Source organism: Dermochelys coriacea, chromosome 1 (assembly GCF_009764565.3).
Source record: "Dermochelys coriacea isolate rDerCor1 chromosome 1, rDerCor1.pri.v4, whole genome shotgun sequence".
In the NCBI taxonomy this organism is placed as follows: domain Eukaryota; kingdom Metazoa; phylum Chordata; order Testudines; family Dermochelyidae; genus Dermochelys; species Dermochelys coriacea.
In genome coordinates this window covers 42,823,853-42,848,211 of record NC_050068.2, presented here as the reverse complement: position 1 = coordinate 42,848,211, position 24,359 = coordinate 42,823,853, and the positions used below count along the sequence as shown (strand labels likewise).

The 24,359-nt window shown below is 43.6% G+C and overlaps 2 protein-coding genes across 7 annotated transcripts in view; one reads left to right on the top strand and one right to left on the bottom strand.

Annotated features, from left to right (window-relative positions):
* Positions 1 to 17,247, bottom strand: part of NUP58 (nucleoporin 58) — a 52,116-nt gene extending 34,869 nt beyond the window's left edge. For 4 of the 5 annotated variants that reach the window (XR_006277628.1, XM_038369513.2, XM_038369520.2 and 1 more), the window contains exons 1-7: positions 16,975 to 17,247; positions 15,316 to 15,455; positions 13,498 to 13,533; positions 9,695 to 9,847; positions 7,186 to 7,320; positions 3,320 to 3,430; positions 494 to 518 (exon numbers count right to left, since the gene is read on the bottom strand). Coding sequence is in view for 4 of the 5 variants with exons in the window: in XM_038369513.2 (XP_038225441.1) it covers positions 494 to 518; positions 3,320 to 3,430; positions 7,186 to 7,320; positions 9,695 to 9,847; positions 13,498 to 13,533; positions 15,316 to 15,455; positions 16,975 to 17,087 (713 nt within the window). In the remaining variant the exon portion in view is untranslated. The remainder of the gene's footprint in view (positions 1 to 493; positions 519 to 3,319; positions 3,431 to 7,185; positions 7,321 to 9,694; positions 9,848 to 13,497; positions 13,534 to 15,315; positions 15,456 to 16,974) is intronic. The other variant, XM_038369531.2, reaches the window with a different exon arrangement.
* A 2,153-nt stretch (positions 17,248 to 19,400) lies between these two features.
* The window catches only part of MTMR6 (myotubularin related protein 6), a 41,043-nt gene continuing 36,084 nt past the window's right edge, over positions 19,401 to 24,359 (top strand). The window contains exons 1-3 of one of the 2 annotated variants that reach the window (XM_038369454.2): positions 19,401 to 21,062; positions 22,868 to 23,077; positions 23,436 to 23,601. In XM_038369454.2, the coding sequence (XP_038225382.1) occupies positions 22,941 to 23,077; positions 23,436 to 23,601 (303 nt within the window). In that variant the 5' untranslated portion in view covers positions 19,401 to 21,062; positions 22,868 to 22,940. Of the gene's footprint in view, positions 21,063 to 22,655; positions 22,805 to 22,867; positions 23,078 to 23,435; positions 23,602 to 24,359 lie in introns of both variants that reach the window. The other variant, XM_038369460.2, reaches the window with a different exon arrangement.

The following is a 24,359-nucleotide window of genomic DNA, read 5'->3' as shown; positions in this document are numbered from 1 at the left end:
CAAGAGTTTAATTTTACAGATGAGTACGATGAGATTTTCCAAAAAGCATGTAATGAGTCTGCAACAGAGTCAGGAAGAAAGAGACCACAGGAGTCCCCTCTCTCTGTTTGGAACTCCGACTTCTAAATACCACCTTCTATATGAAGCTAAACTAAACAAATTTAAGGTTACATATGCCTCAAGACAGGGACTATGCCCCTTCTGCATTTGGAAAACATCTAGCACACTTTTGGTGCTATTACAAACTAAATTAGTAATAACCAGAACACTGGATCTGTATTTTGTGGTTTATGGGACCTCTCCACCTATTTGAGTCCTATGCAATTTCATTAGAACACAGTTAACTCCCATAACCTGTTAAACAACGATAACTGCATCTTCACAGTACACAGGAATTTTTAAAGGCCAAAGAAACAAAATAGAAGAAACATTTTAAAGCTTCATTATTTTCTAAGAACCTTATAATGTAAAGAGGAATACTAAACATACTTACTCTGGTCTTGTTCCTGTTTTATCACCTAGAAGATACAGATAATTTTATATAAGAATTGATACTTTGAACAACTGTCAAGCAAAATAAGCCTTAAGAAGTTTTGGGGGGGAAGGACTGATAATTATCACTCACCCCAATGCATGTTGGCTCAGGGCATGAGGTCAGCCCCGTTGGAAGAAAATTTAATTGACTCTTCCCCTCCTTCTTCATTACAGGTTTCTATTCCTCCACCACCCCCAATACACTTATTATCTATCTTATTTAGACAGCATCACTGTAGTTCATGGCACTTTACAGACAAGGATCTTCTTAACAGGAATGATGGTTCGGCAGATAGGGCCGAAAACTTCAAAAACAGACTGCAACAAGAGACTGCTGAATTGGAATTAATTTGTAAACTGGATACAATTAACTTAGGCTTGAATAGAGACTGGGAGTAGATGGGTCATTACACAAAGTAAAACTATTTCCCCATATTTATTTCCTGCCCCCCCCCGTTCCTCAGACGTTCTTGTCAACTGCTGGAAATTGCCTACCTTGATCATCACTACAAAAGATTTTCTTTCCCCCCCCCCCCCGCTGGCAATAGCTCATCTTAAGTGATCACTCTCCTTACAGTGTGTATAGTAACACCCATTGTTTCATATTCTCTGTGTATATAAATCTCCCCACTGTATTTTCCACTGAATGCATCCAATGAAGTGAGCTGTAGCTCACAAAAGCTTATGCTCAAATAAATTTGTTAATCTCTAAGGTGCCACAAGTACTCCTTTTCTTTTTGTGAATACAGACTAACACAGCTGCTACTTTGAAACCTAATAATTCTGAGGCAGTCAGATATTATGATAATAGGTAATTATATGGCTCTTAAGTGATAAGTGTCATCCACATCTCCCACTGTACCGGTACACTCCTCTAGCAGAGCCTTCTTTCACAAAATATGCAATACATACCCTCCACCAGGGTCACAGAGCAATACTTCAACAATATAAAACTTCTGCCGGCTCAAGTAAGACTCACAAGGGTGGATTTTATATGGTTTCTAACTTGCTACTCTACTATTTCAGCCTTTGGAATAGCAACCCTGAACAACTGCTCTTAACTACCCTCTCCCCCCAAAAACCAAGAGATTACTTAACTGTAATGTGAACACTGAAGAAAATGCATTGTCTTTGCTTTAAAACTCTGGGAATAACTAGTTTAGCTAATGTCTGACACTGGAAGTGGAAGACCAAACTCCCTTAACGTATGCTCATATCAATACCATAAACATTACTTACTAATTGGCAAAAAGTGTATTGTAACCATGAAAGTATTTTTTTGTAATTGCTTTTGATGTAATATTTTTGTTAAGGAATTATTTAAAAAAATATAATTGTAAAGTATTAGAAAGACAATAAGAAGATTACAGACTATTTTAATCAACTTTGAAGGAGAGTTACATAAACCCCACATGATTAGAAATGCTTCCATGATTTTTAAAATTCATTGCAATGAAAGAAAGTTGCTTTCAAACAGGTTCTTTGCATTTGCAACACATATTTATAGTCTAGCTCTATTTCCCCCGCACTCCCAAGTGGTCAGTACATGTCAACATGTGTGAGCCTGACACAGCCTTTGACGCAACAGACCTGTAGAGACTCAAACTTTTAGATTCAGAAATCCCAAGTTTGATCCTTGCTGCCAACAATCCAGCCAGACGCATTGTATTACACCACGTTTGCAAGCAAAATATTGTTGCACTATATTTATGTAGAAGAATCTACAAGTTAAAATAGTTGAAAACTTAGTCAAATTGCAACAGCAAGAGAAGTGCAAAGAGTAAATTACTAATTTTCTTTTAGAGAGACAAGGTGGGTTAGGTAATATATTTTATTGGACCAACTTCTGTTGGTGAGAGAGACAACATTTTGAGCCACACAAAGCTCTTCTTCAGGTCTGGGAAAGGTACTCCCAGCTTCACTGTAAAATGCAAGGTGGAAGGGATTGTTTACCATAAGTAGTTAGCACATATTGTAAGGGACTATTCAAGGTAGCATGGCTTGTTAACACCTCTGCAGTTATAGGATAAAGAGAGGGGGTTAGGTGGTTCAGACTGTAGTAATAAGCCGTAAATTTAGTGTTTCTGTTCAATCGGTGATTTTTAGTGTCTAGCAGCACACTTCCTCAGGCTTCCTCATTTCCCCCAGCATGCTTGACCCTGCCCCTTCCCCCAGCATGCCTCTGAACAGATGATTGCAGTGGACAGGAGGCACAGGTGGGGAGGAGCTGATTGGAGGGGGCCCGCTGGTGGGCACTGAGTACCCACTATTTTTTTGCTGTGGCCTCTCCAGCCCCAAGCACCCATAGAATCAGTGCCTATGTCTAGCAAGGTAATTCATGTAACCCCCCCAGCTCATCTTTTGAATGGTCCCTTACAATATGTGCTAACTACGTATACTAAACAATCTGTTCCACCACACAGTTTGCTGTGATGCTGGGAGTACCTTTCCCAGCTCTGTCTCTCTCACCAATAGAAGTTGGTCCAATAAAACATACTACCTTGCTCACCATGTCTCTCTAATATCCTGGGACCAACATGGCTACAACTACATTGCATTATTTCTTTTTTAGCTTTATCAATCTTAAAACAACCCTGGATTATTAAAGACATTTTCAAAATACATTTTTTTTTTTTTACAGTGTCCATTGAGAGTTAGAAAAAACAAGCCATCAATGTCTCCTCTCTAACATCTTTCAACTATGTGCTTTCAAACAGAATTTTTATAGCAAGTATTTTCCAAGGTTTCATAAAAATTACAGAAAAACAGTATTGCATCAACTTACTCTTTTTATCTGAAGAACTACTAAAATCTATGCCACCAAGACCTTCATTAACAGTAGTTGAAGGAGCTGAAGTCGCCCCCAGAGTCAAACTCAGAGCATTTTGTCCAAGTCCTACAAATAACCCAAAAAGTATTTCAGTAACACAGAATTTAGTATTTTAGCTTCAATATATTGAGATTACATTTATGTATGTCATCTTGTTTTCAGGATTTGTTTAGCTATATTTGGGTCAAGAAGTTCAGTGAAAATAATGTAAAGAGAAGAAAAACAATTTCTTCTATGAGCTAAATGTTCCAAATATCTAATTTTAACATCTTTATCTGCCTCATCACTTGTGTCATGTTGCCTCTCGCAGGATTAATATACTATTTTAAAACAGTATTTCCACACAGTGAATGGAGTGCTCCATATCCACTTAACTGCATTTTATATGCAAGATAACAAGCAGCCAGCATTGAAAATTTGAGCCATTAGTCTTTTGTATGGCCAGTGGCCAACAGACAGCAACTGACCGAAGTTTACAAAAAGATCTTGTTAGTTTCATGGAGGCCTTCTCCAGCACTCTGAGAAGCAGTGAACAAAATTCTTATAAACATCACTTAGCAGTTAGCCCTTCCTACAGCTGTAAATGAGGATTATTTGGGGGGAGTGTGAACAAGAGGGTGACAGTGGGAATCTCTCATCTTTTCTAGAAGTTTTTAAGGAAAGTAACAATTTGATGCATTTCTCCCAGTAGCTAGGAAAGGGTATGAAGAGATCTCACCTTCCCACATCAGCCAAAGGGAGAAAGTAAAGCGCTCCATTCCATACAGCAACTACACTAAGTGTTTCAGAATAAAGAAAATGAATTCCTGTATTTTTACAATCCCTGCACACTGGAGGCCCAAGCCTGACTAAGATCACAGGGCACTACTGCAATATATTAAAAAGGAAAAATACCATATTTATTAGACATCTAAGGCCAATATGAAAGATTGGAGTGCTCCTCACTCCACCCCACACTGGATCCAGGAACAGCACCCGCCCTTTTAGCAGCACAGGGTAGAGGGGTATATATTACGTTTTTCTCCAAGTTGTTGTTCCTGGACATCGGGGCTGGAAGGGGTCCCCATCTAACAAAGGGGATTTAAAGTTACAGTCCTGGAGCTCAAAGGTTTTCTAAATTCATTCACAAAAATCACTGCTAAAACAAGGGACCACTGACTATTTTACACTAAGAGTTCTCAAAGCATTTCATAGTGCAAACCACATCTTGAAGAGATTATTTCATAGAACACCTCCCCTTCCATTTATGATCACCAAATAGCCCTATGGCAGCTATGGTAACTACTTCATGGAATATTCCTGAGGGAATTCTGCACCAAAAAATTAAGAATTCTGAACATAATATTTTAAAATTCTGCACTCTGCACATTTTGTCAATAAATAAATGTGGAGGCTCCAGCATGGCAGTAGGGAGCACAAGCCACTGACTGCACAGAGGTGGGAGATAATCGTGGTCCCCCCGCCCGGAACATGGACTTGGTGGTAAAGCTGCACGCAACCCTGACACAGTGCAAGGACCAGGCCTGCCCCAGAAACACCCCGGGATCCTACCCCTCCGTGCCAAGGACACTAGATGTAGGCAGTCTGGCTTTTCCCGGCAGAATCCAAGTATGGCGGGGCTTAGTGTGAGGAGATCAAGGTCTGTGGTGATAGGGTTCTGTGTTGGGCAATCTGGGTGTGGGCAGCTTGATGGGGGGTCTGGGTGCGGGGTTGGATCTGGATAAACTGGGGTGCAGACACAATAGAACTCTGCAGGGGAGTCCAGGTGAAGATGGTTGGGGCTCAGTGGGGGGGGAGGGAGAGGGTCTGGGTGTGGAGTGCTTAGCAGGGGGTCCAGGTGCCGGCTTGGTAGGGTGCGGGTCTGAGTGCTGGCTTGATGGGATTCAGTGGAGCGGGGATCTGAGTGAAGGGGGCTAGTCAGGGTGGCCCAGGTGCATGTTGGGTGGGGGTTTGAGTGCAGAGAGTAGTCTCAGTCCAGGGGTGGAGTCCAGATGCAGGGAGGTGGGGCTTGGCAAGGGGGTCTGGGTGCAGGGGGGCTCCGGATGCAAAGTATGAGGCTTGTTAGGGGTGTAGGTTCAAGAGGGAATCAAGGGGGGTTTCTGGGTGCAGGTGGTGAGGAGATCTGGGTATGAGGTGGGTCCAGATGCACAGGGGTTGGTCAGATGGGGGAGCCATTCTCCCCTTCCCCCCTCAGCTGAGGAGTGATGGGGGAAGGAAGTGGGGGGATTAAGCGTAACTTCCTGCAGTCAGTGAGTTTTCTGGCATGGGCGGCGAGTTCTATGGGCCCGTGGTGCCTGGGCACCAGGAATATTCCAGCAGGGAGCAAGGCCCTTGTCGACCCCTTCGATGTACATCATGGTGCTGGTGACGTTGCCATCCCAGTACCGGCTGTTGTTGCACCATGGGGCTGGCTCCAGCACTGTCTGAGGCTGGGTCTCTCGCTCGGCCCCACCTTCCGCCCTGGGTGCCCCCACCCCGCGTGTCCCCCAGGCCATTTAAAACAGCCCAGGACCCCCACTCACCACCAGAGCAGCTTCCTGCTTGCTCGCTCCATGTGACTGCTGGCCCCTCCCTGCAGCCCCTGGGAGGGGTGGGTCTGTGTCCTACCCCATGTGCCCCTGCGGCCAATGGGAAGCTGTGGGGGCAGTGCCTGGGGGTAGCAGCACATGGAAAGTCCCGGCCCGCCCTGCCAAGGAGCTCCAGGTAAGCAGGCAACCCCACCCCCTCCAGCTCCCAGAGCCTGCACCCGCCCCCTTCGGCCCCCAGACTCCATTCCAGAGCCTGCACCCCCTCCAGTCCCCAAACTCCCTCCCAGATCCTGCACCCCTCACCCCCTCCTGCAGCCCCACGCCCTGCCCTTGTCCGGAGCTTGCACTCAGCATCCAAACTTCCTCCCAGAGCCTGCACCCCCATGCCCTTCTCACACACCGTCTCCTGCCCCCAAACTCCCTCCCCTCACCCTCTCCTGCACCTCCACCCCTTGCCCAAACCCAGAGCCTACACCCAAACTCCATCCCAGAGCCTGCACCCCTTACCCCATCCTGCACCCCCTCTCCCACCCAAACTCCCTCCCAGAGCCCAACCTCTCACCCATCCTGCACCCCAATCTCCTGCCCCAGCCCAGGGCCTGCACCCCAGACCTCCTCTCCCTACCCAAACTCCCTCCCAGAGCCTTAGGCAGGTGGGGGGGGGGGGGCGGGAACGTGCGGGTTCCGGGCACCACCAACATTTCTACAAACCTGCCGCCCCTGTTTTCTGGGGGTGGGTCTGACCCAGCCCTGGCTGCTCCTTGCAGGGAAAGAGAAAAGTTCTGTCCTCCCCAGCCAAGCCGGGACTAGCAGCTTAGCCTGGCACAGGGTAGGAGCCACTGGCTGGGGCACCCCCAAGCCCTGCAGTGATTTACCTCTCTGCTGGCTGCTCCAGGCACCCAAAACAATACACCTGCGCTGCTGGGGAGTGGTGCATGACTGCTTTTGTGGCTTCCCCATTAAAAAGTCATTTTTCTGAAGGGAAGCAAAGAAATCTGCGGGGGACATGAATTCTGCACACATGCATTGTTGCAGAATTCCACCAGGAGTAATGGAAGAATACTTACATTCTTGGAGAAAGCTGCCAAAATTAAATTAAGATGCAAGAAACAGAATATTTAGAAGGTAATTGTATTGTCTGGTATTTTATGACTTGCTAAGACTAGTAACATTCAGGGAAAATGCAAAAGTTTCAGAGGGAATTATTTATTTAAGTTTTACAGTAACCACATGGTATTACTTGTGTTTCAGCATTATGAAATAGCAGTGGGAAAAGAATAAAACTATTTTCACCTGTTGCTGCTGTGGTTGCATTCTGGAAGAGTGTACCTCCCAAACCAGCTAAGGCTCCTCCCAGCGAAAGGCCTGTGGATGCACTTGTAGTTGGGGCAGCTGTCCCACCCAAATTTAATGTAAAGCCAGTAGAACCTGAAATTAAAAGAAAGAATTAAACCATCCTTAATACACAAACTATACAGTCCGCAGACAGCCTAAAATTACTCCTCACAGGTGTGAACCGCCTCATTCATCATAAAGGAGAGTTAACACTGAATGAAATCTGCAGCAATAAACTAAATTCAGTATCATCACTAGGGCCCTATCAATTTCACGGCCATGAAATCAGCCCTTCCCCATGAAATCTGATCTCCCCTGATGCTGGGAGCTAGGAGCTCCTCGCTGCTAGACCGGCCACGCTGGGGAGGGGCAGGAGTTGTCCTATTGTCCTTCCCCTGCATGGATGCTCTTGGTGGGGAGATCAGAGCTATCTCCAGAAGCAACACAGAAATGGAGGGTGGTACACCCTTACTTCTGCGCTGCAGCAGCCCAGGAGCTGGGCTCTGGGCTTCCGACCCTTCTCCCGCCCCCGCAGCTCCTGCTACAGCTCTGAGCACCGAGCTCTTGGTTTCCTCCCCCAGTATCTCCTGCTGTGCTGGGGGCTTCTGCTCCTGGAAGCTGCAGCCTGAGCAGCCTGGGTTTGGGGCCTCCCCCTGATCCAGCGAGGGATTGGCGCAGCCCCCCCAGCCAAGGCAGCCCAGGCTCTGGGCTTCTGATCCCTGTCGCTCCAACCAGGTCAGCCCAGGATCAGGAATTCTGGCTCCCCACTCCAGGTGGCTCCTGCCGTGGATCCAGGCTTCCTCCCCCAGTGGCTCCGGCCGGGGCTGGGGGCTTCCGCTCCTGCCAGCTGCAGCCGGGGCAGCCCATGCTTGGGGCTTCCGCCCACCCCCCACCAGGGCAGCTCGGGCTCAAGGCTTCCGCACCCCCCACCCACTCCAGCCAGGGCCTGGGACTTCCACCCTCCTCAGCAAATGCAGTGTCTCTGCTGCTCCAACACAGTCTCAGGGCAGCCCACAGTCAGGGCTTCTGCCCCCCAACCAGGGTTCGGGGCAGTCGGGGCACCCATGCTTGGGGCTTCTTTCCCCAGAGCTCCTACTGGGGCTTGGGGTGACCCAGTGGGGCTTCCACCCTGGTGCTGGGCACCCATTTTTCCAGGGGGCCCCTGCCTTAATCTGTCACTGGCCTGGACTGACAGCTAGGAGCCCCCAGCTAGGGCATTCCTAGCAGTAAGGGCGATATCCTATCCACCTCCAGGAACCTGCTCTAACTGCAGGAAGTTCTGAGGCTGCTGCCTAGTCAGCACAGAAGTGAGGGTGGCAATCATGGGACTGCCCCCCCAGATCCCATTTTGGGTCGGGACCCCCTCGGTTACAACATTGTAAAATTCCAGATGTAAACATCTGAAATTGACCAATTTAAAAACCCGCTGGCCATGAAATGGACCATGAATTTGGTAGGGCCCTAATCATCACCAACAGGGGGCAACTGTACTGACTGTAATATTCATTTTAAAATGTAATTCAATCAAAATTTACTTTATTCAAGTTTATCTGAAGCTACCAAACAATTTTAAGAATTTCCATTAGAATGCTGCAGAATCTGACAATTTAGGTACTGGTTGCTGCAAATTAAGTGGAATCTTGGTCTTAGTCATCTTCACCTACATGCAGAACTAGATCCAGCAGAACATCAAAGTCTCTCACACAGTAGAAGCTAAAAACAACAGTTAATTGTGATTTTAAAACTTCTACTTGATTTGTGTTTTTTGGAGCAGGCAGAGAATAAAAGGTGAAATATTGCTGCATCTTGACTAACGAGAATGTGGGAAAGCGCGGTGAACAGCTTTGGTGTACACACATACGTTAGCTGATGTAGCTATCAATGAACACTTGATTATGGAAAATATGGTATGCATATATGGAGAAGGTACCAACTGCATATTAGTATGTTAAGCATGGGACATCTTACCGGAGGTACATATTCTCCATCATGCTTCAACAGTTATCAAAACCATTTGTCTCATTACAGTAAATATTAACCATTTTCAGCATTATGATGCCCTTTCTACACTTGGAAGATTGTTTTTAAAAACAATTTCTCACCACTGCCAATACAATTGAGCTCCACTGGTATTGGCAATACTGGAAACCCTGGTGTAGATGAGTCATCACCTAAAAAGAACCTACCAGATGATGTGGTGCTTAAAAGCAACTCTGAGCATTTAATCAATACTGGGCTTAAAACAATGATAGTAACCCTGACCCATCTATGCTAGGATTCCTAACATCAACACCAGTGAAGCTCAACCAGTCACTAAAATTCTGTGTTTCAGATTAGTCACATGTAAAAGGCAGGCAATAATCATATCAACAGCAAGGATGCTCATCTGTTTCAGAATGCTTGTAAAGTACTTTGAAATGCCTGAGTGCAAAATGCAGTGCGGAGTGCAAAAACAGGATTTCCTTACCTGCTGCAGGAGTTGATGTAAGAGCAGAAGAAAGCGAGAGGCCACCTGCTGAGGTAGAAGTAACAGGCAAAGCAAATGGTGTGGCTGATCCTGCAGGTTTGTTGAACCCTAAACTAAAACCTGTGGTAGAGGCTGATGTAGCAGCAGGAGCTCCTACAACAATGAAAATCATTCTTAAGACATTTTGTTGAGGCATAAATGCTCAAGTTAAAATTTTTGCCACCAAGCGTCATGCATTCTAAACACCAAAACTTTAAAGTAAACTTGTCACCCTCAAAATGAATTTTATCTATTAAATATTAATGAAAATGCCATGACAAGGACTTAGAAGAAATGCCACATAACCCAACATTTTGGTTTGGTTCCTTTCTACACAGGGAAGACAACAAGATTATGTATAAAAGCTTATCACAGCATTTCCTCTCTTCAAATAGGAAGGTCCACAGATCTTACAATGCGCCTTGTTTATTTGTATCTGTACAGTCAAAACTGAGACCTGTCAGTCACTGGCTGAGGGATAAACCCTTTTGCTGAAGAGGGAACTAGCTGACAACCATCAGAGGTATAATGAAAATTGTGTCCTTCTAATTTAAATTGAGAGTTAAACGTTATTCATTTATCTCGAGTAGCGATCCTTCTATTAAATCAGGATGGTTTGGATCTGTGGTCATTACTACTTGAAGAAAAGAAGTTTTACTATTCTTCACAAAAGGAAGGTCCTCAGAATCCCACAATGGTAATCCATCAGCGTGTAACTATGAAGAGAAATTAACCTAATATATATGCAAACTCAAATATGCACACAGATTGGTTTGATTTACTGACAGACTTCTTATATCCTGCAACATTATAATCCCAAATACAGCACTGAATGAGACTAGCATATCAGCTTTGAAGTACAGTATTTTGATACGGAATACAGGGAAGGACAAAAATCCATGTGATAGATTTCTTTAAGATATGGATCCAACCAGAAAACTGCTACACCTGTTCACGTGTGCTCAGAATAGAGAAGATAAATATTTTGACTTATATTTGTTGTCCCTTACAGTTAGAATACAGTAGAGCCTTGCTATAATGCCCTTCGCAATAGTGAAAGTTGGGCTATAGCAAATATGGTTGCTGGATCCCACCTCTAGCCCCGAGGCTGCTGGAGGAACAGTCAGCTCCTGCAGCAGCCCTGGTGCCGAAGGAGTACTCTGCCTCAGCCACGGCTGGAGAATCTCTTCCTCTCCCCGACCCTCCCATCGCTAGAACAAATCCCTGGCTATATTGAAAAAATGGCTTGGATCCCCAGGGGTTTGTTATAGTGAGGGTGTACTGTACATGCTTCAGTTTTGTCTAGACATTTTAGTGCTGCACGGACATCAGAATGTAAAAATCCATGCAGAATGGAAAGGAGTGCCATTGCTTTCCCATCAGTCACGTAGATTGCACGTGTGATTGTAGTAGAACAACATATGGAGCAGACTTTAAGGATGAATGTCAAAATCATGCAAAAAATATTATAATGAAAAACACGGTGCCTGTCCATTATAGACAGAGCTCCCAAATCCAATATTTGCCTGGCTGCAAGAATGACTTGGTAAGTAAAGTCCACCAAGTGTTCAAAGGATGTTCATGTGCAGGGCATACAGCACCAGGTTAGAGTTCTGTTGAGGTTTAGCTGAGAAGCTGATTGAAGAAATTTTAGTATATTGATGGAGACATTCTTCCTTCTGGACACCCCCTACATGGGATACATTTAATGTGTGTCTTAACTTGGGCACCTTTAAACTCAGTGAAACAGTCCTGATGGAACTCTAATAGGTCCTCTATTTTTGTCAAACGTGGAGTAACTACTTACTGAACACCAGCTTTTATGTTTTAGTCACGTTATAGAGTACACTAAGTTAGTGAACTTATTTGGAAGTTATAAGCATAGAGATTTTCTGCCCAAATGTAATTTCTTCAGCTACTTCCTTTCAAATGCCAGGAAGATGGCTTTATTAGGTAGCATGATGGAACTGTATGTGTATAGGTGCTTTCTGAAGGACAGGCATATTTGTAGTTCTATCTAGGTTCTTCTAGTGGGCATGAACAGATCATACCAGGTTTTAGTGTCATTAGGTCTGACAATCATATTCTCTGCAGCCAGAATCATGACAGCACTCTCCTTAATTCTGTGTTGTTTTTGATAGAAACAGTAATGGTGAGAAGGTCCTTTGGTCACAACTAAGAAAGCTAAACTTGGTAACTGGAGGGTAACTGGCAGTTTGCCCAATGAAATGAGTGACTATTTCTCTATATAGGAGAGGACATCACTTCCAAACAGGTGTTCCAGGGGTCTTGCAGTCTGTTCTGGGGGTGATTTTCCCTTGATTTGTTCTGTCTTCCTCTATTATACTAGGCTACTTTCATTGTATTTGTTCACAGAACAGCATCAAAACTGTGACACTGTAATATGATTGTACCCCCTTTTAAGCTGCTTTGCAATGGTAGTAGAGCTTACTTTAATTTCACCTAGGACTCAGCTGCTGTTTTGGGCCAGGAGCTATTTTGCTTTGCTATCTGCTTTTCAGGAACAGGTACACTTATACCTGCATTTCTTGCCATAGCCATAGCTGAGAAATACGAAATATTTAAAGAAGCATCAGAGAAACAATGAAGGTAGAAATATCTTCTGAAGGCTCCTTCCCAGCTCAACACTTCTTGTCCATGCATCAAAAGGAGTTAGAGAACAAGTCTGTTCATGCCAGGTTCACTCACGTGAAAGGCAGGCAGCAAAGTTCTTTTTTAACAAATCCATTTGTTTTTCTATTGGCGATTCCATGGGGATATGAACCTACAAACTTTGAATCCTACATAATTTCACCTGTTTCCTTTCGCACCCTTTGTCTAACTTGTCTATTTAGACTGTCAGCTCTTTGGGGCAGAAAATATACTGTGCCTAGAACAATAGTCCCCAACCTAACTCAAATGATAATATTTGTTGATTTCAGTTTACCAATGCAAGTTTGTCACCCAAGATAGTAATATCACTTGAGGTGAACAAGCTAACACATTTCAGTCATAGTGAGTGGAAGGCCAAAAGACAGCTTTCCACAGCCAAATGGATCTTGACACTGTGAATGAAGAAACACTGAATGAGACAGTGCTCTCTCTGTGCATGACCCACAGAGGCAAAGTGGTTTATCCACGCAGGAAGTCAACAATTTTAGGTCTTGAAAAGGTTCTGTATTCCCTCAACTGTGTAGAGGCAGCAGTTTTGATGGAGAACACCAGAGTGGATACTGCCATATCAAAGGTTGATAGATATATAATAAACTTTGGTATAGGAAGGAACCATCACTAAAAGACTCTCTGAAGAAACATGAATACCTCCCTGAAGAGCCTCAACATGCCCTGGAAATTTAAGGGTGAGCAAATGTGAACTAGACAGAGCACCCATGTTCCTCAGTTCAGTGCACTTTGTTTCCAAAACCACATATATATCCCATGGCCTCATTAGTCTCAGCCAACAGTACATCAATCCTTCAAAACCAGTTTAAGCACACTGCCATAAAAAGAGCCAAAAGTTTCCTCATAACCATGTGTACCTGACCTCCTATCAGTGGAGGCATTAAGCATGTGGCAACTACAATAATTCCTTACATGGCAAAGTAGCAATATATTTTTAGCTGTTTTTAATATAAGGAGAACCCATTCCATGTGGCTACCAGGTCTCTGCCTCAGCAAGTGCTCACAGTACAAGTACAATTGGTCTTCTAGAGCATATTTGTTTGTCTCCAAATACTAATAGCTTCTAAATATGTGGCTCTTACCCAGTGTTAATCCTGTAGCAATAGTTGTAGCTGTTCCTGCCAAGAAAAACAAAATAAAAATCCATAATCAACTTTATATCTATTTTACCAAGCTTCATACACACAATTTAGTAGTTGTTTATGGTTTATTAGTACCAGTAAAATACTGAATTATATCATGTTGCAGTCTCTACAATGACACAAGATAAATTGGAATACGTTTTATGAAGTATTTTTGGATATAAAAGATTTACTCTGGTTTAGAATCTTAAACACTAAATAATAATAGGTTTCAAATAAGTATTAGCAGTCCAAACCCTCCTGGGAAAGCACAATTAAGTTGTCAACAATGTACAGAACTCATTTGTGATGAAGAGCCATTGGTCAATAGTGACTATGCAATTAAAATGTCAGCTAAGCAGTATACTAGTACACTATAATTTAAATGAAATTAAAGCCACTAAAAACACCAGAAAGTTTAAATGGTTGAACTCCAGATTTGCATGCTGTCAGGAATGCCAACATGCACAACAGTGTGGTTTTGCATTATAGTGGAAAGGATTACAGAGTCCATGGTCTACTCAGAATACTGGGTTTCAAATTAGTTTCTTCCCCATAGAAATTTAAAATCATAATTTATTGCTCATTACAGAGTTAAGCAATTTCAACTTCTAAGAAACTTATGGTACTTCTAATTCAATGAGAGGACAATAACTAATGGATCATTCAAACAGAGAGACAAGCTAAGAGGATAATGCAACCCATATCATAGAATCAAAGAACTGGAAGGGACCTCGAGAGGTCATCTAGTCCAGTCCTCTGCACTCGTGGCAGGACTAAATATTATCTATACCGTTCCTGAAAGGTGTTTGTCTAACCTGCTCTCAAAAAATCTCCAACGACAGAGATTCCACAACCCCCAGGCAATTTATTTATAATATCCAATGATGTAACAATGTTACAAATATTCCCTGTAAAAGATAACTTTAGACAATCATATTAGAACCTGTGAAAGAGATATATTCTCAAAAGCCAACAGAGGCAGTATACGATTCACTAATATTAGCTATTGCGTATGTATGATGGCCGATTTTAAAATGGTACAAGTTTTCTTCTGTACTGCTGTTAAATAACCCACAGAACGGTTTATACAAGACTTTTAGTCTGAGAAAGTGTATACAACTGCCCAAACTTTGAAAGGAAATTTTGGCCAAATTATTATTGCTAATATGAAGAGCTTATAAGAACTATAGCATTGTAAGTGACAACATAATAGAAAATATATGTGTTTATGGCATCTGAAAATCATTGCTAAGAATATCCTCAAAGAAAGTACAGTACAACCTTAAACCCACATTGCACTGAACCCCCATATTGTATTCAACTGCAAGCTATAATCCACACAAAATGTTGGTGGCCTCTCCCAATCTCCAGGAGATATACAGACAAACCCACATTTTAGGGAAGTCTTGTTGGAGTGGCCAAAGCCTCCGTACAATTCCGTGTTTCATAGTATAAAATTCCAACTTCTATACAAAATTCATACACAGAACCAGATACAAATTTCAGATAGCAAGTACGTTTATCTATTAAAGGTTCAGTTATCAGGGTTTCCTGTAATAGCAATGCTGTAATGCATTATTAAGATCTTATTTTTAAAAACGATAACAGATTTGCTAACAATGTATATAGCTACAGTTAAAAACATTTCAGCATACTTTGTGATGCATTAGTCTTCCTTTTTGTGTTTGTTCATTTACCAATTCATGAAACACACAGATTATGCAAAAGCTCAAATTTCTGCTTTATTAAAGGAATAAATCCACATGTATTCCCTACCTGTATTAGTACCTCCTAGAGCAAGCCCAGTGGTAGATTTTGAACCAAAGAGTCCACTTCCAAAGCCCACTGATGGAGCTGATGTAGTTGCTGTAGCAGTCGAGGAGCCCAAGGTTCCAAAATTAAGCCCTCCGGTTGAGCTATTACAAGACAAAATTGACTATTAGCATCAATTATTTTGCAAACTAATCCATTTAATACATCCCTATTTGCAATTATTTCTTCCCCAAGCATCAGGCCCTAATAAGCAAGACAAAATTATATGGGTTTTTTGATATTTACATTTTAGAAAGTGTATTGTGATGAGCAAAAAATCCTTACTGTAAAACAATAAGCTGTAGTAGGTGTCAAAAGAACCAGTAAGCATTTCAGTACATCATTAATAGTATATGAAGTGTTACATCCTCGACATGCTAGTTAGGACATTAATCTGTTATTAATATGCTTAAATTATGTGAGACACCAAAGAAACTGTAAGGAGATAGCATTGTTGGGTTCTCCAATGGGCTATTCACAGTAATCCTTGGCAAGAGGGAAGCCTGGGGAAAAGTATACAAATGCAGATACAGTCAAATGAAATTTGACTGGCATGTTCTTACTGAATCCTTAACTATACTAGGATGGTTTGCAAGCAGATTTCTGTACCAGTCCAGCACCACCTGCATTCCCAGCAATATAAGCTGTAATATTTTCTAACCTTGCAGGGGCTGGAGCTGCACCAGTTGGAGGTAAACAAAACTGTTTACACCTTTCCAAATTAAGCCTCTCATTTCTACTGCATGTGGCACATGTGGAGAGCTATGGGACAATAATTCAACTCTCCTTAGAAATGAACATTTTTAATTTCCACTCTGGATAAACAAAGAATTCAGATTTTGAATTTTAAATGCCAAGCCTGGGCCATAGGTGTGTGTGTGTGTGAGGGGGGTTGTTGCAGTAGCAGGGTACACAGCACAGCAGAAAGGGAATTGCCAAAATACTTGGTTACTGATTCCCACTATCCCTTTGGGGCACATGGCTGGATGGGACATCGCCCCACACAACAGCACGTCACCCCCCAGCCCCCAAAGGCAGCACCACACTTGCATTTGGAGACGCCACTTTTCTAGAATATCAGGGTTGGAAGGGACCTCAGGAGATCATCTAGTCCAACCCACTGCTCAAAGCAGGACCAATCCCCAATTTTTGCCCCAGATCCCAAATGGCCCCCTCAAGGATTGAACTCACAACGCTGGGTTTAGCAGGCCAATGCTCAAACCACTGAGCTACCCCCTCCGCCCGAATGAAGCCCGATAGTCGCTCGTGCGCAAGCGGAACCTGGCGGCGACTGGGCAGAAAAGGGCGTTTCATCAGCCACGAGCTACGGGACTCTCGCCTCCGGAGCGATCTGCCGCCGCCGCGGAAGAAGCGGGCGGAGAAACCCCGCCAGGGCCCCGAGTCACGCACGTGCCGGCCCCACGACTCCCACCCGGGGACGGGGGAGGCACGTGAAGCGCAGATAAAGGCCGGGCCCGGACGCTGCTGGGGCGGCGGACCCGGGGCCCAGCTCCGCCTGCGGGGCCGCAGCTGGCAGGGCCCGAGCGGGCGCTCGCCGCCCCACGCGGGAAGGGCCCGCCCCGCCCCGCCCCGGGCCGCAGCAGGCGGGCGGCCCGCGGTTACCTCGGCTGGACGGCTCCGAAGGAGAAGCCTGCCCCGCCGCCGCCTCCCGCCCCGGCAGCGGCGGCGGCGGCGGAGCCCAGCGTGCCGGCCCCGAAGGAGAATCCCGCGGACATGGCGGCGGCCTGGGTCCCCTCGGCCTCCCTCTCCTCAGCGCCGCATCGCTCCCGGGCGCCAACTTCAAACCGGGGGGGCCAGGCGCGGCGAGTAGCTCCCCGTCCCCACACGCAGCAGCCCTGCGACCATACCCCTCCCCCCGCCGCAATGCACCAAGGGATAGTGGGGGAGCCGGCTGCGCGCGGACTTCACTTAAAGGGACAGTAACGCCCGCAGGCGGCCGGGGCTCTGCTCCCCAGGTCACCGCGCGGGGCGCCCAGGCCCCGGGCAGCAGCAGCCAGGCCCGAGCACGCCCCGGCACGTGGCCGGGCGTGAAATCCCAGCGGGATCCTGCGCTGAAGCAACAGTCGGGGCGGGGGGAGGAGGGAATCGCCGCGCTCCCCTCCCGTGGATTTTGCAGCATCCCGGGGCGATGTCACCGCCGTCTCCTGATTTGCCCCAGGGGCTCTGAGAAGCACGATGCCAAAACCAGGGCACTGCCGCGATGATGTCCCAGCATGTGACCGTCACCACCTTGGTTTCTTCTGTCCCCTGTTTCTGAAATCTTAATACCACTGATAACAGCAATGCTGCCATCCTGTCCTCCGACTCAGACTGGGGAAGTGACAGGTCTCAGTCCTCCGCACGTGCTCAACTTTAAGCATGTGAGTAGTTCTGAAATCAATTGGACTTGTCCCAAGTTTAAAATTATGCACATGCATAAATGTTTGTAGGATTGGGGTCCTGGCCTAAACCACTCGGTGGAAAGTAATAAACTTATTCATAATCTTGCAGTCCAGGAAAAAGTCTACATATGAAAATTCACCTTACAGCAAACTTTCAAATGTTAAAAAAGTTACTTATTTATTACTTTGAATTACAGTGGGAGTGAAAATCAGCATTAGATTGCAGCCTCTACAGTCACTCTAATCTTGTAAACACAGAGATGCGTACGTCCATGATTGGGGTCACATAAGGATGGTATCAATTTTTTTATAATACAAAGACATGGAGTTCCAAATAAACACCTATACGTATCTTAGTTTTTGACCATGTATATCTATAGATCTATAATACAAACTTTTGCAACAATTACCCATTGAAAAAAGTACTGTGCAATCAACAACCATGTGCTCTTTTAAAAAAAAGAAAGGGCATTCAGTGCAAAAAAATATTTATAAAACATTAGGGCTGAGACTTTGTATGCATATAATGCAGAGGCCAGAATCTTGGCTAGAACATTACTGCATACCTGTGAAAGGGGCTTATACGTGCCTCAAACAAGCAACTGAAGATTCTCCGTCTGCTGCAAAGTCTTTACTGCAAAGGAGAGCGTAATAGGTAGTTGCACTGGATGGTTGTGTTTTGATTGGCCTGTGCTTATATTTCCACCTGAATGCTTGAGGGATAGCCTTTTTACGGTCCCTGTGACACCAGCTTTCTGGGGCTCTGCATTTACCTCCAGAGCCTGTGGAATCCAAAATCCATGGAGAAAGAAGATGGCCTCCTCTTTTACCCAAATGCTGTCCAACATCTAAGCTCAACAGAGTTTTCTCCCTGGCCTGTAGTGACCCACCATTAGGGCAGCTAACTGAAGAGGCCTGAACAAGGCTGGTCAATGACACTAGAAGGCAAAATGCCATTGCCTTGTGTTAGGTTCTTGATGACAATGAATTTGAAGTAATGTTTCTTACCTACTTATGGAATCAGTCTGAGGGACAGCCTTACAACATAGTCCCAGACAAAAAAAATCGTTCTTTCTTGACATGGCAGCAACTGTGACCCAGTCTCCTCCACAAGTAGTACAGATGCAGTTTTTATCTGCCTGGATTTTGACCAGGCTAACTGTTTATTAAACGTTCTGTGTTGTCCCTTCAGCTTTTTAACCTTTACCCCTTTTTCCCTAGTTTGGTCTAGATGACATCGACATGATGATGCCTCCAAGAATTTCGATTGTTTGAAATTCACGTCTTGACTTGCCAACTGGATCATGATGTCACAAATGTTGCATTTGTACTGACCAGTCAATAAGCAGCACATCAGTATAAAATGCAAACATCAGGGAAGCTTCATGTTAAAGTTCTAGCTGCGCTATGATTGACTGTGCTAGCAATCCCCAGACTTGGACAGACGTGGCTGTAATCTAGAACAGTTTTCATGACCAGAGTGGACACATTTTTTTTTTTTTTAGAACTACTGTATTCTATAGAGAAAAGGAGTACTTGTGGCACCTTAGAGACTAACAAATTTATTTGAGCATAGGCATCTGATGCATCCGATGAAGTGAGCTGTAGCTCACGAAAGCTTATGCTCAAATAAATTTGTTAGTCTCTAAGGTGCCACAAGTCCTCCTTTTCTTTTTGCGAATACAGACTAACACGGCTGCTACTCTCAAACCTGTATTCTATAGATCACCAACATAGGCACCCCAAATAGACTGTAGTATAATTTTATAAAGATGGTCCTCGGAGGGAAAATCCCAGTGTACACTGGTCAGAAAAACTGCACAGAAACAAAATTTATCATGCTCAAGTCAGGGGAGCTGGACAGTCTCCATCCCAGAATATGGAAAGAGTTGGCACATGAAACTGCAAGTCTAATAGTAATGATTTTTAATAAATCTGTCAAATCAGGGATGGTACTGTATGACTGGAGAATAGCAAACATTGTAACTATATTTTAAAAAGGGGTAAGATTGATTCAGGCAACTACTGATGCATCAGTCTGACCTCAATGCAAGGCATTTGAACAAATATTGAAAGAAAGAAAGAATAATTAAAAACATGGAGGGAAATGGAAAATGGGATAAAATGAAACTTGGGTTTACTGAAGGTAGATTGTGCCAGACTAACCTGATATCTTTCTGTGATAAGATAACTGATTTTTTAGACATGGAAAATGCAGTTGATCTAATCAACTGCATTTGATATGGTGCCACATGGAAAATTATTTATTACAATGGGGATTAGCACAATGGGTTAGGAACTGGCTAATTTGGTGGATGATAACGGATTGTTCAGAAAAGAGAACTATTAAGTGTGGGGGAAGATTCTAGTGGATTTTCTCAAAGATCAATTTGGGGAGTCATTGTCAATACAGAGAATTGGAATATTATACAGGAAACATTGGATGACCTTAAGAACTGTAGTAATAGAAATGGGATGAAATTTAATAGCACAAAGTGCAAAGTCATTGCACTTCCTGACTAATAATAAGAAATTCAGATATGAGCTGGGGGTTCATCAGTGTATTAGCTGTATTAGTTGATCACAGGATGACTATGAATCTCCAATGTAATGCAGCTGTGAAAAAGAAAAAGAAATATGATCTTAGGATATATCAGGCGAGGTATTTCCATTAAAAATGGGGAAGTATTAAATGCCATTGTACAAGGCACTGGTAAGACCTCTCTAGGATAAATATTAAATTAAGAATTAGAGTTAGTTTAAGTTTGGTTAAGGAAATAAATGTGTTGTAAAGAAAGGCCCTAACTAGCAATTAGAAAGAAAGGCCTTGAAAATAATTAATTATAAGGCCAGAAGGAATGAAGTAGGGAGGATGTCTGTTTCAAAGAATAATGAGATAAGGGGAAGTTTCTAAAAAGAAGGTGTCTGACTGATAGGGAAGACTGCAGATGGTTTTAAATAAAGAGAATCTGTCTTAAAATGAGCCAACATGGCCTTTCCCAACCCACACACCAGTGTTAACACCTATGTGAATCCAGGTGCAATGAAAAAAATGCTAGTCAGCAAGAAGGTGGGGAGGAAAGGCCTAGGGAAGGAACGAGGTTGTAAATCTTATCAGGCGTAAAACCGGAAATAAGGGTGATCTGTCTCCAATCAATTTTTAGGTGAAGTCAGTACTTGGCAATGACATCTCTCTTGTTTGTTGAAGAGTATAAAAAGTAAACTCAGAAAGGGTTCATTGCTAATACCTGCCTGACCATGTTTGAGCTGACCAACCTGGATCTAATCACCCCTAGAGTTAGCCTATTTGTAAGTATCTGATTCTTGATCAAATGTTTATAAATGTTTTGTTACTGCATTGGGTATAGTAAATTGCATATTATTTAGGCTTGTTCAGAGCAATTGTATAAATACCATTTGGCCTTCAGATTTAATAAATGAATTTATGGTTAAAATAGTGTTGTGGTAATACTCTGTATAAATATTAATAATTCCAACAACCTCATCTGGAATACTGTGTACAGTTCTGATCACCCATGTTCAATAAAGATGAATTCAATCTAGATAGCTGCAGAGAAGGGCTGCTAGGATGATCAGGGAAATGGAATAACCTATAAAAAAACAATAGAAAACTAAAAGAGCTTGGCTTGTTTAGCCAGCAAAATGAAGGCTGAGTGGGAATGTATGTTTGTTTATGTTTCTGAACACAGCATGCATCACAGGGTCTCCAATAGAATTGTGCAGTTTTACAACTCATCAAAGCTGCGAAGTCAGACAGACATACATAGGCATAACATGTTGGGGGTGGTCATTGGAGTAATAAAATAGGAAAAGATGTTCCTAAATAGGAAAAGGAGGGAAGGAAGTGACCAGGGAGTGGGAGAAGAGCTAATTAACCTAAAGGACAATGTTGACACAAGGACAAATAGGTATAAACTGGCCATGAATAAATTTAGGCCAGAAATTAGAAGAAGATTTCTAGCCATCAAAGGAGTGAGGTTCTATGACAGCATTCTAATTGGAGTGGGGGAGGGAAACCTAACTAGTCTTAAAATGTAGCTTGATAATTTTTGTGAATGGGATTATGTTGGGGTTGCCTGTAATAGCAGGGGACTGGACTTGACAACCCAGGAGGCCCTTTCAGTCCTGTGTCCTATGGTCTTTGATGATATTATGGTTTCAACCATAGTGTGGAAAGAGCTTAGGTAGCTACTGTGGTCAGTAGGTGGATGACTGCTAGTGAACGGGTGAAGACCCCTAAACAAGTACATCTTAGCGAAGTTCCTGGTGTTCTAAACCCCCGAATAGAGCAGCAGACTCGTCAGTGGACAACTGTTGGTGGCCTTATCCCTCCTCCTCAAGCAGTAACTTTGGAGGAGGTTTTTGGTAGCTCATTTCCCCTTGGGGACACCTGGATCTTTATAGAATGCAGAGCAGTGGATCAGCCTTTCCTCCAAAGCACTGGGATCATCAGAGATGATTCTGACCCTTGTGTCTAGTTCCCTTTGTATGCACAAAATATCTGTAAGAGGGATGACACTGGCAGGTTCAACATCCTTTTCCAGGGATAGTGGGATTTTCAGAAGGAGGCTGTTGATGGCTCATACATCTCTTTTAGCTCTAAGAGGATCTTTGGGGAAGCCAATTGGTAGCTATTCCCCTCACATCTTCCAGAGCATCAAGGATATATATATATATATATTGTTTGTATATGTCTGGGCATGGTATATACTTTGTGTATACATAGTGTTGCCCCTTTTTTGATCTTAGCAGCTAGTCAAAATTTTAGGTCCTGAGGTTGTTCCAGTGGGGAGTAGAAATTAATGATAGAGTCAGTATTTTCTTTGATACAATCTTGATGAATTACAAGGAATGTATAAAGTCTTTCTTCTCTGAATGCAGGAGGAACAAAAAACAGGAGATCGCTTCTTTGCTTATAGACCCCAGCCTCTTTTGCCAGCCCCTGACTCAGAAATCTAGATTTTTGCAGGGTCATACATGGTGCTTGTTCAGGCGGCCCCCAGAAAATCCATTGGGAAGTATACAAACAGGTATTTTGAGTATTATTTGGTTCTGGAGTAGTTATTTTTTTATTTAAAACTTTCTTTTACAAGTAAATATGAAGTCATGAGGCCTTCTGGTCGAAAGACACCACACAGAAATAGACTTACAGGAAGTTGGTGATTCATGAGAAGCACACACATACAGAGAAACCCGAAGGTCCTGGTGGAATTGAGAACATGCTTTCGACAGTCAAGAGAGACCAGTCCTCATTTTTCAACATTACCTTGGAGCCTGAATGTATTGTTGATCATTGATTGTCAGTAGGTATATTTTCAAATGTCATGAGCAACTGGTTTGCTGGAGCCCATCTTTCTTCAAACAAGTCTTGAGATGGTTTGATTCAGGCTGTGATGTACTCCGTATCTAGAATTTCAAGTCCCTTTTCTTAGACACTGTTGAAGTCTGAGTTTGATAACATTTATTACATGCCTTGGCTTACTGAGCTGCAAATGTTACTGATGGACATAAAATGATCTAATCCTAATTTAAAATCCATCTGTAGTATTTGCGTCAGTCTGCAGCTGTGAAATCCTGCGTCATATCTGTGTGCATAACTATGTTTAAATAACTAATATAATAATTAATTTTATTGCACTTTTCATTCTCAAAAATCTTTAGGAACTTTGGTCCAAATTCACCCACTCTTGGGAGCAGGAAGGTACTGACTTGCTGTGCCAGATGGACTGATTCATTGGGAAGGGGAGAGGTAGTGTTTCCACTGTTAACTTCCTCAAAGAGGTTCCGTCAGAGGAGGACAGCTTTTATATTTCATAGAAGCCTCCAGGTAAGAGGTGGTCAGAGGATGCCCCGGGGGATCTTCACTGGGGTCTGTCACTGAGAAATTTAACATGAGAACTGGTGAATCTAATAGATTAGTGACTATAACGCTAATGGTGTGACACAAAGAGGAGATTTAAAGGTAGAGCTGACACCTGTGTTTCATGGGAGATGAAGGCCAAAACTTATTTTTAAGAAGCACCACACCATGCTTTATTTGTGGTCCAAATGATGTATTACAGCCTATCATAATCTGCATGATTATGATTATCAGCTTTGGAATTTGCTCCCTGAGTCACCACAGTCTGGACCTGTACTCTGCAAAACTCCCCACTTCCCTCAATTGTTTGGGAAGATGTAGGCTGGTGAATTGGGAATGTGGGCCATGATCCTACCCTGAGATCCATCTGGATGGATCCCTGCATCTACCTAGAGCTTGTTGTAGGACTGGGGCCTTAATCCTTTCTTAGGATTTTCAAGGTGCGTCTCATCCTCCAGATGCCTCCCCTGAACTAATAAACAGTTATGTTCTAATGTTCAGCAACATAAAATAAAGTGATCTGTATATTGACCTAATATGTGACCTAGCATGTAAAGCACCAAAACGGAGAAGTGGGTCGGGCTACCTCTTAAAGTAAAGGATAAGGTGGGTTGGGGCAGCTAAGGCTCTTGCCTCCTGTACGGTGTTAGCCCCTGAGGGCTGGCTTATTTTCCCTAGGGTGGATATCATGGCAGGGTTCGCCTTTAGCTGAGGTTTTGGGGAGA